This window comes from Neomonachus schauinslandi, chromosome 12, assembly GCF_002201575.2.
Source record: "Neomonachus schauinslandi chromosome 12, ASM220157v2, whole genome shotgun sequence".
NCBI lineage: Eukaryota > Metazoa > Chordata > Mammalia > Carnivora > Phocidae > Neomonachus > Neomonachus schauinslandi.
The window spans coordinates 4,892,133-4,907,452 of NC_058414.1; the positions used below are offsets into that span (position 1 = coordinate 4,892,133).

The 15,320-nt window shown below is 47.3% G+C and overlaps 1 protein-coding gene across 1 annotated transcript in view; it reads right to left on the reverse strand.

Annotated features, from left to right (window-relative positions):
- The window catches only part of COBL (cordon-bleu WH2 repeat protein), a 289,484-nt gene that overhangs the window by 6,293 nt on the left and 267,871 nt on the right, over positions 1-15,320 (reverse strand). The window contains exon 13 of the mRNA XM_044920215.1: positions 14,983-15,225. Within this exon, the coding sequence (XP_044776150.1) occupies positions 14,983-15,225 (243 nt within the window). The remainder of the gene's footprint in view (positions 1-14,982; positions 15,226-15,320) is intronic.

Sequence of the window (15,320 nt, forward strand, 5' to 3'; positions counted from 1 at the left end):
GCCAGAGGTATAGACTGGTCCATGTCCTCTGCTCTGGGCTAGCCCCGTGTCTTCTATTTTGTCCCCTCTCCAGGCTTGTCCCAAGCTTTCCCTTCTCTAACCAGCCCACATGCAGCCATGCCAGTGATACTCCTCCTTTGGGCTAGAAAAAGCAAGCTGCCATAAATCACTCCCAAATATGTGCACATATGTGTATATAAACACACATCTCCTGAGAACCGGGAATTTAAAGTAACTATTTCAGTTTTATTCTTCCCCAATACTCGTCCAAAACCAAACTAAGGGGATGGAGCAAGATGGCGGAGGAGAAGGAGACCTGGATTTCGTCTGGTCCCAGGAATTCAGCTGGATAGGGATCAAACCATTCTGAACACCTACAAACTCAACAGGAGATCGAAGAAAAGAATAGCAACAACTCTCTCATCAGAAAAGCGACCACTTTCTGGAAGGTAGGACGTGCGGAGAAGTGAATCCGAGGCGATATTCGGGAGGATAGACGGCGGGGGAGGGGCCTCCGGCGGCCACTTCTGGCAAGTGATAGAACCACGGAGCACAAAATCAGAACTTTTAAAAGTCTGCTCCGCTGAGGGACGTCACTCTGGTGGCTAAGCGGGGGGTGGAACCCTCCGGGACAGTGTGGTCTCAGGACCCACGGGTCACAGAAAGACCGGGGGTGCCTGAGTGTGGCAGAGCTCCCAGGTATCGGAGCAGGGAAGCCGGCTGCAGAGGCGGAGCCCAGGCGCGGGCTCTCAGCTCGGGGTGGCCATAAACCGTGATCCGCGGCACAGTCGGGCCACTGCCCCTCCAGCAGGGACCCAACAAGCGGCAGATCCGGGGAGACTCACCTTCCTCCCCCAGGAGGAGTGGCGCGGGATCTGCTGGGTTTGGAGACTCCACCCGGGGTCGGGTGCCAGAGATAGAAAAGCGCGGTCACAGGCCGGGTGAGCACGGAGTGCAGCTGGAGACCGGGGAGCCGGGAGTGACTGACGGCTTTTCTCTGGGGGCTCACTGAGGAGCGGGGCCCCGAGTTCTCGGCTCCTCTGAGGCGGAGATTGGGAGGCCGCCATTTTCACTCTCCGCCTCCAAAGTTGTACGGAAAGCTCGCAGGGAACAAAAGCCCCAGAGAGCAAACCCGAGCACATTACTCAGCCGGGAGGGGGCAAGGGCGGGGCAATTCCGCCTCCGGCAGAGACATTTGGAAACCACGGCAAAAGGCCCCTCCCCAGAAGATCAGCGAGAACAGCCAGCCAAGACCAAGTTTACCCATCAATGAGAACGGCAGAACTCCAGCACTAGGGGAATAATGCACAGAGAATCCATGGCTTTTTTACCATGATTCTTTAGTCTTTCAAAGTTAATATTTTTTTAACTTTTTAAAAAAATTTTTCTTTTTCCCTTTTTCAACCAACATCTTATCAATCCCTTTTTTAAAAAACATTTTTATTTTTCATTTTTAGAGTCATACTCTATCCCTTCATAGTAGTTACCCTTATTTTTGGCATATATATATAGTTGTTCTCTCTTTAAAATTTTGAGATACAGTTTCTTCTAACAGATCAAAATATACCCTAAATCTCTAGTGTATGGCTTTGTTCTACTCTCCTGCCTGATCATATTCTCTCCCTTTCTGTTCTTTTTTTTTTTTTAAATCCTCTTCTTTCTTTTTTCAAACAACCTCTTATCAATTCCTTTTATAAAATTTTTATAATTTTCATCTTTACAGTCATATTCCATCCCTTCATCATATCAACCCTTATTTTTGTACATATATTGTTTTTCTTTCTTTAAAATTTTGGGAGGCACTTTCTTCTAACAGATCAAAATACACCCAAAATCTAGTGCGTGGCACTGATCTATGCACCAGCCTGATCATATTTGATCATATTCTGTCTTTTTTTGTTTTGTTCTGTTTTTGTTTGTTTTTATCTTTTTCTTTTTCTTTTTTTTTCCTTTTTCTTTTTTCTCTCTTTCCCTTTCTTTTCCCCCAGCTTCAGGTCTTTTCTGATTTATTTAGAGTATATTTTCTGGGGACGCTGTTACCCTGTTAGCATTTTGTTCTCTCATTCACCTATTCTCCTCTGGACAAAATGACAAGATGGAAAAAATCACCTCAACAAAAAGAACAAGAGGTAGTACCGACTGCCAGGGACCTACTCAATATGGACATTAGTACGATGTCGGATCTAGAGTTCAGAATCATCACTTTAAAGATACTAGCTAGGCTTGAAAAAAGCATGGAAGTTATTAGAGAAACACTTTCTGGAGAAATAAAAGAACTAAAATCTCACCAAGTTGAAATCAAAAAGGCTATTAATGAGGTGCAATTAAAAATGGGGGTGCTAACTGCTAGGATAAATGAGGCAGAAGAGAGAATCAGTAATATAGAAGACCAAATGATGGAAAATAAAGAAGCTGAGAAAAAGAGAAATAAGCAACTACTGGATCATGAGGGCAGAATTTGAGAGATAAGCGATACCATAGGACGGAACAAAATTAGAATAATTGGGATCCCAGAAGAAGAAGAGAGAGAGAGAGGGGTAGAAGGTATATTGGAGCAAATTAAAACAGAGAACTTGGGCACCTGGGTGGCTCAGTTGGTTAAGCGACTGCTTTCGGCTCAGGTCATGATCCTGGAGTCCCTGGATCGAGTCCCGCATCGGGCTCTCTGCTCGGTGGGGAGCCTGCTTCTCCCTCTGACCCTCCCCCTTCTCATGTGCTCTCTCTCTCTCATTCTCTGTCTCAAATAAATAAATAAAATCTTAAAAAAAAAAAAAAACAGAGAACTTCCCTAATTTGGGGAAGTAAACAGGCATCAAAATCCAGGAAGCACAGAGAACCCCTCTCAAAATCAATAAAAATAGGTCAACACCCCGACATCTAATAGTAAAACTTACGAGTCTCAGAGACAAAGAGAAAATCCTGAAAGCAGCTCGGGACAAGAGATATGTAACCTACAATGGTAGAAACATTAGACTGGCAACAGACCTATCCACAGAGACCTGGTAGGCCAGAAAGGACTGGCAGGATATATTCAGAGCACTAAATGAGAAAAATATGCAGCCAAGAATACTATATCCAGCTAGGCTGTCATTGAAAATAAAAGGAGAGATAAAAAGCTTCCAGGACAAAGAAAAACTAAAAGAATTTGCAAACACGAAACCAGCCCTACAAGTAATATTGAAAGGGGTCCTCTAAGCAAAGAGAGAGCCTAAAAGCAACATAGACCAGAAAGGAACACAGACAATAGACGGTAACAGTCACCTTACAGGCAATACAATGGCACTAAATTCCTATCTTTCAATAGTTACCCTGAATGTAAATGGGCTAAATGCCCCAATCAAAAGACACAGGCTATCAGATTGGATTAAAAAACAAGACCCATCAATATGCCGTCATCTGCAAGAGACTCATTTTAGACCCAAAGAGACCCCCAGATTGAAAGTGAGGGGGTGCAAAAACATTTACCATGTTTATGGACACCAAAAGAAAGCTGGGGTGGCAATCCTTATATCAGACAAATTAGATTTTAAACCAAAGACTGTAATAAGAGATGAGGAAGGACACTATATCCTACTTAAAGGGTCTATCCAACAAGAAGATCTAACAATTGTAAATATCTATGCCCCTAACATAGGAGCAGCCAATTACATAAGGCAATTAATAACAAAAGGAAAGAAACACATTGACAACAATACAATAATAGTGGGGGACTTTAACACCCCCCTCACTGAAATGGAAAGATCATCTAAGCAAAAGATCAACAAGGAAATAAAGACTTTAAATGACACACTGGACCAAATGGACTTCACAGACATATTCAGAACATTCCATCCCAAAGCAATGGAATACACATTCTTCTCTAGTGCCCATGGAACATTCTCCAGAATAGATCACATCCTAGGTCACAAATCAGGTCTCAACAGGTAGCAAAAGATTGGGATCATTCCTTGCGTATTTTCAGACCACAATGCTTTGAAATTAGAACTCAATCACAAGAGGAAAGTTGGAAAGAACTCAAATACATGGAGGCTAAAGAGCATCCTACTAAAGAATGAATGGGTCAACCAGGAAATTAAAGAAGAATTTAAAAAATTCATGGAAACCAATGAAAATGAAAACACAACTGTTCAAAATCTTTGGGATGCAACAAAGGCAGTCCTAAGAGGAAAGTATATAGCAATACAAGCCTTTCTCAAGAAACAAGAAAGGTCTCAAATACACAACCTAACCCTACACCTAAAGGAGCTAGAGAAAGAACGGCAAATAAAGCCTAAACCCAGCAGGAGAAGAGAAATCATAAAGATCAGAGCAGAAATCAATGAAATAGAAACTAAAAGAACAGTAGAACAGATCAACGAAACTAGGAGCTGGTTCTTTGAAAGAATTAACAAGATTGATAAACCCCTGGCCAGACTTATCAAAAAGAAAAGAGAAATGACCCAAATCAACAAAATCATGAATGAAAGAGGAGAGATCACAACCAACACCAAAGAAATACAAACAATTATAAGAACATATTATGAGCAACTCTATGCCAGCAAATTCGATAACCTGGAAGAAATGGAGGCATTCCTAGAGATGTATCAACTACCAAAACTGAACCAGGATGAAATAGAAAACCTGAACAGACCTATAACCACTAAGGAAATTGAAGCAGTCATCAAAAATCTCCCAACAAACAAAAGCCCAGGGCCAGATGGCTTCCCAAGGGAATTCTACCAAACATTTCAAGAAGAATTAATACCTATTCTTCTGAAACTGTTCCAAAAAATAGAAATGGAAGGAAAACTTCCAAACTCATTTTATGAGGCCACCATTACCTTGATCCTAAAACCAGACAAAGACCCCATCAAAAAGAATTACAGACCAATATCCCTGATGAACATGGATGCAAAAATTCTCACCAAAATACTAGCCAATAGGATCCAACAGTCCATTAAAAGGATTATTCACCACGACCAAGTGGGATTTATCCCTGGGCTGCAAGGTTGGTTCAACATCCGCAAATCAATCAACGTGATACAATACATTAACAAAAGAAAGAACAAGAATCATATGATCCTCTCAATAGATGCAGAAAAAGCATTTGACAAAGTACAGCATCCTTTCTTGATCAAAACTCTTCAGAGTATAGGGACAGAGGGTACATACCTCAATATCATAAAAGCCATCTATGAAAACCCTACAGCGAATATCATTCTCAATGGGGAAAAAGTGAGAGCTTTCCCCCTAAGGTCAGGAACGCGGCAGGGATGTCCACTATCACCACTGCTATTCAACATAGTATTGGAAGTCCTAGCCACAGCAATCAGACAACAAAAAGAAATCAAAGGCATCCAAATCGGCAAAGAAGAAGTCAAACTCTCACTCTTTGAGATGATATGATACTTTATGTGGAAAACCCAAAAGGCTCCACCCCAAAACTGCTAGAACTCATACAGGAATTCAGTAATGTGGCAGGATATAAAATCAATGCACAGAAATCAGTGGCATTCCTATACACCAACAACAAGACAGAAAAAAGAGAAATTAAGGAGTCGATTCCATTTACAATTGCACCCAAAACCATAAGATACCTAGGAATAAATCTAACCAAAGAGGCAAAGGATCTGTACTCAGAAAACTATAGAATACTCATGAAAGAAATTGAGGAAGACACAAAGAAATGGAAAAACGTTTCATGCTCATGGATTGGAAGAACAAATATTGTGAAGATGTCAATGCTACCTAGAGCAATCTATACATTCAATGCATTCCCCATCAAAATACCATCCACTTTTTTCAAAGAAATGGAACAAGGAATCCTAAAATTTGTATGGAACCAGAAAAGACCATGAATAGCCAGAGGAATGTTGAAAAATAAAGCAAAGCTGGCACCATCACAATTCCGGAGTTCAACCTCTATTATAAAGCTGTCATCACATCACGACAGTATGGTACTGGCAGAAAAACAGACACATAGATCAATGGAACAGAATAGAGAGCCCAGAAATGGACCCTCAACTCTATGGTCAACTAATCTTCGACAAAGCAGGAAAGAATGTCCAATGGAACAAAGACAGTCTCTTCAACAAATGGTGTTGGGAAAATTGGATAGCCACACGCAGAAGAATGAAACTGGACCATTTCCTTATACCACACACAAAAATAGACTCAAATGGTTGAAAGACCTAAATGTGAGACAGGAGTTCATCAACATCCTAAAGGAGAATACAGGTAGCAACCTCTTCGACTTCTGCTGTGGCAACTTCTTCCTATAGAAACATCACCAAAGGCAAGGGAAGCAAGGATAAAAATGGACTATTGGGATTTCATCAAGATAAAAAGCTTTTGCACAGCAAAAGAAACAGTCAACAAAACCAAAAGACAACCGACAGAATGGGAGAAGATATTTGCAAATGACATATCAGATAAAGGGCTGGTATCCAAAATCTATAAAGAACTCATCAAACTCAACACCCAAAGAACAAAGAATCCAATCAAGAAATGGGCAGAAGACATGAACAGACATTTTTCCAAAGAGGCCATCCAAATGGCCAACAGACACATGAAAAAGTGCTCAACATCGCTCGGCATCAGGGAAATCCAAATCAAAACCTCAATGAGATACCACCTCACACCAATCAGAATGGCTAAAATGAACAAGTCAGGAGATGACAGATGTTGGCAGGGATGCGGAGAAAGGGGAACCCTCCTACACTATTGGTGGGAATGCAAGCTGGTGCAGCCACTCTGGAAAACAGTGTGGAGGTTCCTCAAAAAGTTGGAAATAGAGCTACCATATGATCCAGCAATTGCACTACTGGGTATTTACCCCAAAGATACAAATGTAGGGATCCGAAGGGGTACATGCTGCCTGATGTTTATAGCAGCAATGTCCACAATAGCCAAACTGTGGAAAGAGCCAAGATGTCCATCAACAGATGAATGGATAAAGAAGAGGTGGTATATATATATACAATGGAATATTATGCAGCCATCAAAAGGAATGAGATCTTGCCATTTGCAATGACGTGGATGGAACTGGAGGGTATTATGTTGAGTGAAATAAGTCAAACAGAGAAAGACATGTATCATATGATCTCACTGATATGAGGAATTCTTAATTGCAGGAAACAAACTGAGGGTTGCTGGAATGGGGGGTGGGGTGGGAGGGATGGGGTGACTGGGTGATAGACACTGGGGAGGGTATGTGCTCTGGTAAGCGCTGTGAATTGTGCAAGACTGCTGAATCTCAGATCTGTACCTCTGAAACAAATAATGCAATATACGTTAAGAAAAAAAAAAAGAAGAAGAAGGTAGCGGGAGGGGAAGAATGAAGCGGGGGAAATCGGAGGGGTAGACGAACCATGAGAGACGATGGACTCTGAAAAACAAACAGGGTTCTAGAGGGGAGGGAGGTGGGAGGATGGGTTAGCCTGGTGGTGGGTATTGAGGAGGGCACATTCTGCATGGAGCACTGGGTGTTATGCACAAACAATGAATCATGGAACACTTCATCTAAAACTAATGATGTAATGTATGGGGATTAAGATAAGAATAAAAAAAAAATAAAACTAATGATGTAATGTATGGGGATTAACATAAGAATAAAAAAAATATCAAAAAGAAGAAGTGGTGTATATTTACAATGGAATATTATGCAGCCATCAAAAGGAATGAGATCTTGCCATTTGGAACGACGTGGATAGAACTGGAGGGTGTTATGCTGAGAGAAATAAGTCAGAGAAAGACATGTATCATATGATCTCACTGATATGAGGATTTCTTAATCGCAGGAAACAAACTGAGGGTTGCTGGAGTGGGGGGTGGGGTGGGAGGGATGGGGTGACTGGGTGATAGACACTGGGGAGGGTATGTGCTATGGTGAGCACAGTGAATTGTGCAAGACTGTTGAATCACAGATCTGTACCTCTGAAACAAATAATGCAATATATGTTAAGAAAAAAAAAAGATAGCAAGAGGGGAAGAATGAGGGGGAATCGGAGGGGGAGAGGAACCATGAGAGATGATGGACTCTGAAAAACAAACCGAGGGTTCTAGAGGGGAGGGGGGAGGGGGGATGGGTTAGCCTGGTGATGGGTATTAAGCAGGGCACGTTCTGCATGGAGCACTGGGTGTTATGCACAAACAATGAATCATGGAACACTACATCAAAAATTAATGATGTAATGTATGGTGATTAACATAACAATAAAAAAATAAAAAAAAACAAACTCAAACTCAGTGGGGGTGAAGACAGTACAAATGGGTTTTGTACTCATCAGATAGTGCCCTTAAGGTGTGTGCATTTCACTGTACAAACATTTTATCTCAAAAACAATCATAAAAAGTATGAGGGTCTCATAATATGCACACTAAATTATTTATGAGCGAGGTGTACTGGTGTTTTTAATTTACTTTAAAATCCATAAAAAATAAAACTGTGTGGGTGTGTAGGGGGTAGATGGGTGGATAGATATGCTAAGTGAAGTCAGTCAGACAAAGATAAATACTGTATGATCTCACTTATATGTGTAATCTTAAAAAAAATCAAATGCATAGAAGAAGAGATCAGAGCTGTGGTTATGAGAATCAGGGGGTGGAGGGAGGGGAAACTGGATGAAGGTGGTCAAACAATACAAACTTCCAGTTATAAGATACAGAAATACCAAGCAATAATGCACAGCATGATGCCTACAGCTCACACCGCTGTAAGTCATGGAGGGAAGCTTTTTAGAGAGCAAATCCTAAAAGTTCTCATTACAAGGGAAAAACACCTTTTTCTTTTTGTGTCTCCATGAGATGATGAATGTTAACTTACTGCTGTGATTATTTCATTGTCAAGTCATTCTGCTGTATGTCCCAAACTTATACAATGCCGTCTATTAATTATATATCAATAAAAGTAGAAAAACTAGAGGTGCCTGGGTGGCTCAGCTGGCTAAGCGTCTGACTCTTGGTTTTGGCTCAGGTCATGATCTCAGGGTGGTGAGATCGAGTCCCATGTCGGGCTCTGTGCCCAGCAGGGAGTCTGCTTGAGATTCTCTCTCCCTCTCCTTTGCCCCTCCCCCTTGCTTGCATGCATTCTCCCTCTCTCTCTAAAAAACAATGGAAAAAATAATGACACTTAATAAAGATATCATTCACCAAAACTTTTAAAAAAATAGACACTAAGATCGTGTGCAGAGTTCAGAGTGCACGCTCTGGAGTCTGACTCTGCATGCGGTCTGGGCGAGTCTTGGGGTCTGACACGTACTTCACTCACCCCCAACCCCACCATTGAGCTTTCCAGTGGACGAGTTAGGATGATAACCAAATGAAGGTTTTGGGGTGGGGCAGGAGATGGCTTGGCGTGCCTCTCTCACCTAAAGCCAGGCACACTGGGAGAAGCCACCTTCGGAGAGCGGTTCCATGCTACTAAGGTCAATTTCTCAGGGTGCAAAGGGTACGTGGGGCTGTGGGCTGGTGGGGCAGTTCTAGGGCAGGACGGTGAAGCCGGGAGGGAGGAGCTGGCCCTCCCGTGCTCTCCTGGCAGGCCAGAAACCTGAGTGTCAGAGAGCTGGAGCCCTGGGCTGGTGAGTGTTGAACTGACGGCTGGGTTGGAGACCCGGAAGGCATGCTCACCACCGCCAATATCAATACAACGGTTGAATCCAGATTTGAAACGTTTTCAGCAAATTAAAACACTATTTAGAAGGGGAAAGGAAAAACTCCTCAGTGTCGTATAAAAATGGAAATTGCACGAGGACAGCATTAAAACGATCTGGCTCAGATCACAATTCACAACAGGGAGCCTGGTGGTTCAGATAACCACAAATGTAGCGTAAACCATATTGATGGCCACTAGCGTCGACCCAAATTTAAGCCACATCAGTAAGTGACTGCTATCTGGGCTGAGGCAAGGGATAGTTTTGCTTCCTGAAAGATCCTCTTTTGTTTTGGTTGGACAAGAAGAAAATCAACGAAAGGACAAAGCTTAGAGTTTGAGGCCAACCCAGAAAGCTGTAAAAATATCCAAGTTTCATTTTGTTTCCTCGCCTGCCAAGGAAAATGATGTCTCTATGGAAAGAGATGAAAGGGACAGTGGTGACAGGCAAATGGTGTCCAGGGGGAGGAAAGGAATCATCAGAGCTGCAGAACTTGCTGGTGAGCTCCCGTCTCCGAGGGGACAGATTAGCTCTGGGGAGTTGATGAGCTGTTGGCCAACTCTGCGGACTGGGAAAGGGACCAGTGAGGGGAGACTCGGGATGCACAGAACTCCTCTAAATTCCCAAAGGAAAAGACGGTGGTTTTTTCCCAGCTTGAAGTGGATTCTTGGCAAGATGTTCTAGTGATGATGGAGTAGACGAGTGATGGGCTCACGGATGAGGGACGCACTGGGTTCCTAGGTGGGAGCCGGCAAACATGGCAGGCAAAGGGTGCGTTTGTTTTCTCTGTCCCTCGTCTGAGTAACTGGTACTGAGTGCCCACTATGGTGCCAGGAACAGGGCATAGCGCTGGGGTATAGTCAGGTAGGAGGGGCAAGCACCGAGCATGTGGCACGGGTTATTCCAGGAGTTAGAGCTGTGATTTGATACTAAGGGAGCTGGCATGAGCTGTGAGAGGGGAAGCCAGTCCAGCCCGTGAACTGAGGGGGGCTTTCTGAGGGATCGTGCTTCATGCACGCACGTGTGGGATGAGTGGGGGGTAGCTGGTAAAACAGGGGGCAGGGTTTGTGAGGGCCCTGAGGGTCACTGCACTGGTGGCTTCTCAGGACAGGCTTCCCTGTGTGCCCCCTGCAGAAAGAAACGGTCACCTGGTAGATCCGAACGGGGCAGAAGGATCACACGCCAAGGGTCAGCGCAGCTGGAACTGACCCTTCTGCACCTCTGAACTAGTCCACTCTAACTAAAACCTTGTTCAGGTTCACAGAACGAGCAGCCCAAACCTGGCGTGTGATGGAATTCTGGCTCACGCTGGGTTTCTTGTTCTGACACAAGTCACTGTTCCCGGCCACGGGAACGTGGCTTCTCTGACCCTCCAGGGAAGACACCTTTTGGCCTGGAGGAAAGAGGTGTGCTGCCGCTGTTGGTTTCTGTTCTGGCGTGGGGGCCTCCTGGGCATTTACGGTGACAGCGTCACCTGTCTGATCATGTCTCATGGGGTCCACGGTCAAGGCCAAGCGTCATGACATGCACGTGGTCGGCATCAGTCCATTCCCGCACTGGAAGAATGTGCCCACACGGAGCCGGGCTCAGCAGCAGCACCCACCCAGTTCAGGCCCGGGGTAAGTCACGACGTCTGCGCCCCGCTAGCCTGTCTATGGGATGGAAGCCACAGCCTTCACACCCAGGAAGGTGACAGGGCTAGGACTGTCTGGGCCTGGAGGAGAGCCAGGGCACACAAGGAAGTGTCTCTGAGGCCTTCATCACGTCCCTAACTTGGCGAGAAGATCCCACGGTCAACAACCGACTCCACACCCTCTCTTTCCGGCTGAGAGCCCACAAGGGTGCAGACACTGCCTTGTTCACTTTTCTGTCATGAGCAGGACCATGGGCCCTGGACCCTGGGGGTTTCTCAGGAAATGCTTGCAGAGTGGATGGTTGGATGTGTGAGTGTTTTAAATATAAGCACAGATGCAGAGGGTGCTTGGAGTTCATTCCAGGCTCCCAAAAGAATGCATTTAAAACAGACCAGTGAGGGCTGTCAGATGCAGACAGGCTCCCCGTTACTATGAGTGCGGGATGGAGTCGGGGAAGGAAGTGGGTGCTGGGCCGTCCGTCTGAGCCCTGCACTCAGGCAGAGCAGGTGCGCTCCTGAAGAAGGACCCGCAGACAGAGCGGGACTGCAAATGCTCTGATCTGGAGCTGGAAATTTCTCTGACCACCACAAACACAGAGGCAGAGAAATTATCTCATTAAGATAATTTGCCGTCACACTGTGAAGGCAAATGTACTTTTAATTGCCTTGAAAAATGCCAGGCATTTTTTTTTTTTTTTTAATAGACTCCACGCCCAGCATGGAGACCCGCACAGGGCTTGAACTCAGGACCCTGCGATCAAGACCTGAGCAGAGATCAAGAGTCAGACGCTGAACTGACTGAGCCAGGTCCACACCCCAACGCCAGTCATTTTTACGGTGATTGTTCCTTATGTGTCAGTCAAACCGACCCTTTGGTATTTTACCGTAAGTAGCATCCCTGCCAAAGCAAATCTTGTATGCTACAGGTGGTGGGGAGGCGATCGTCTGAGTTTTAGCCCCAAACGTCCTGCCTCTCTGAGAATCCTCCCAGAATGCCTGAGCACCCCAGTTAGGAGGAGGTTGGACTGACAACTGGAGGAGGGGAGCCGGTAGACTTATGCATGGGAGCCCCTCACACCAACCCTGGGAAGGCCAGTAACATCCCTCGGGTCCACGAAGTCCTCTCAGCCACACCCGACCTGGAGCCCTCACTGAACACCCAGGAGCTGGTGAAGGAGAATCCGCACATGCTGCATGCCCAGAGAGCTCAGCCCACTCTGTGTGGACCCCAGAGCCCTGCAGTTATCACATCTTCCTCAAGGTTCTACGACTCTAACAGCCCAGAAGGAAAAAGGAAGCAGAAGAAGCAATAAGAAGCAAAGCGCAAATGATCTGAGATTCACCTGCCATAACATATACCCCAGAGCACATTTGTGGCAAAGCCAACGGAGATCCTCATGGTCCCTGCTGAGCAGAGAAGCGCCATCTAACCTGGCTTGTGAGAAAAATACATAGGCGGGCACGTGGACCATCCAGTGCCTGCCTGTCCTTCAAGGTCCCATCTCCATCAGCCAGTCTTATGTGATTCTGAGAGGCAGAGTACAAGGGGGTGAAGGGGTCCCGGGGTCACTGAGTGGAGCAGTGACCTAGTCCTGTACGTTCAGCCCTGAGGTCATCCACGCACACGGCAGCGCAGTTGGGTAGAGCGGTGATAGAGAGCAAAGGGACATGGTCCCCCGTGTCACACTCGTCCTGGTCACTTTCGCCCAAGGGCGTCTTGTAAACTGTTCAGGCCATCAAAGTCTCAGCCGTGCCATATAAGCACGTATTGCACAGACCTTCCCAGGATGGATAAGGCGGGTCACAACACTTCTACTCATCCAAGAAACAATCAACATGAAGGCTTCTGAATGCCATTCGAAGCAGCAGAAAGAAAGCAGAGATCGTGAGCGAGAACAGCCTGGCCTCGGCCCCTGGCCGGAACCTGGCGGCCCAGGACCTCTCCTGCAGCAACCCTGCTCCTGAGCTTCGGTCCAGATGCTCGTGGTCCCAGCTGCGCCACCCCAATGCCCACCTGGCCCCTTCTGGTCCTGGTCCTCCTCTCCTCACTGTCCCCATCCCCACCTCCTTTCTCGCGGCACAACTTCTTGCCCCTCCACACAACTCCCAAACTTGTTTTTTTTCTTTCTTTCCAGAAGGCACGAGCGTGAGGGTCAGACTTGCTGTGGTCTGCCACCTCCTAGCTGTGCAGCCTCAGGCAAGCTTTTCACCTCTCGGGGCACAGGCTCCTTGGACAGGGTAACAGCTCTTCCGGAAAGATCCAGAAATCCGTCAATGCACTGGCATATGTAAGAAACAGGTATGGTCTGTGGTAATAAAACAAGTATGTTCAGCATTACCTGAAATAGAGTAGAGGCGCGGCTGACATAGCTAATTAGTTCCGATCTGAAGGTGAAGTCATTTGGCAAACACTTGAAAATTGCAGCTCCGCGGCTCAACTCCCACCCCGCCCCCAAATCTGAATCAGGGCGGAGATGTCAGATGGATTTCACTCTGAGAACCTCAAACTCGTACCCCAGGATCAGTGGGGCCATTGGGCCTGACAGCCGATGTCTGGGGTCCCTCCCGGGGGCCACACGCATGCACACAGCCGGGAATGCCTCCCTGTCACACAGGGACAAGCCCTGGGGGTGACCTGCGAGCAGGGGAGACGCCAGGCGGTGGGGGGTCAGGCTGTGAGTGCACTGGGTAACACCGCTGGGCATCTCTGGGCCTGAGTGAGGACTGCCCATCATGTCTTGGGCTTGCTGCCTGCAGGGAGGGGGTCTTCTTCCTGCTCCTCTGCTTCCACAGGCTCCCGGGGGGGTGGGGGACAGCCGGAGAGCCATCTGCCTTCTCAGCAGCACCAGCAGCTCTGCCCTGTCTCGAGGGCCACCTGCTCTCCCACAGCGGATACCTGCTTCCGAGCACCTTCTGTGCCCTAACTGAGCCCTGTCTGCACCCGGTCCTGTGGGACCAAGGCCAAACCACTCGGGTTGTCTGAGCCTCATTCACTTCCCATATGCACTGAGGATCATCTGAGTACTGACCTCTTGAGGTCCATGTGAAAACGGGAGCTTAGCATCTGGAGATCGTCTCCTGGGAAATAATACCTGTCACCAGCCTCCCTGTCGTTAGCAGAACTCCCCAAACCCACCAGAAATGGGCAGGGGCAGAGAATCAATCCATGGGCGGAGAAACGGATCCCAGAACCCACGCGGCCCGAGGGTCCTTGAGTCTGGGAGTCCCACCGTGGTCGTGGTGCAAACCCCACTGCTTTGGGGAACGTGAGGGTGACAAATGTGCGGACCAGCGTAAGACCACACGCAAGTAGGAGCCGCAGAACCAGAGCGCGTGCGCTCTGCCCAACGGGCTTCAGACTCAATCACTTCAAACATAATGCTAGCCAAAACAAACAAATTGTGCTGAGAGCCTCAACCCAGGCTGAGGGCCACGAGGGTGACATGGGCTCTCTACAGGACGCGGCTTAGATCCCCCGTGCACCACAGAGTGGGTGGCTGAGATGCAGTTAGGGGTTACCCGTGTGGGGGGACCCCCTGCGTCCCCAGGAGCTAGTCTGTGGGCCGACCCCCCACCCGCTGAGGGCCATCTCCTCTGGTCCCTGGGGTAAGGGACGCGGGCTGTCAGCCACCCCTCCCCGCGGCCATCTCCCTGCCGTGTCGCTCCTTGCTGACCCCCTGCTGGCCCCACACGAACGCTCACATGGGCACGCACTGTCACCTTTCTCAATCTCGCGGCCCCCGTGCCGGAACGGATGGCGTCCATCAGGGCCTGCCTGGCTTGGGCGGGGTTGCCTGAGCTGGACCTGGCCGCCGTCCTGGATGTGGAGGGAGCCTGGGTGGCCGGAGGCGGTGGGGGTGGGGCGGGCAGGGGCTGAAGGCCAAGGTCACGGAGTCCTGGCGGCTCTGATGACTGCTCGGCATCGCGGAAGCTCCGCAGCTCCTCAGAGGCGAAGGATGACACCTGGAGATGACATGGTTCAATGACAAGATCCCTGAGGGTCTTCTGGAGGGCCCACCCGCCCACGGCCTCACTTAGCCCGCAGCAAGCCTGGGAGG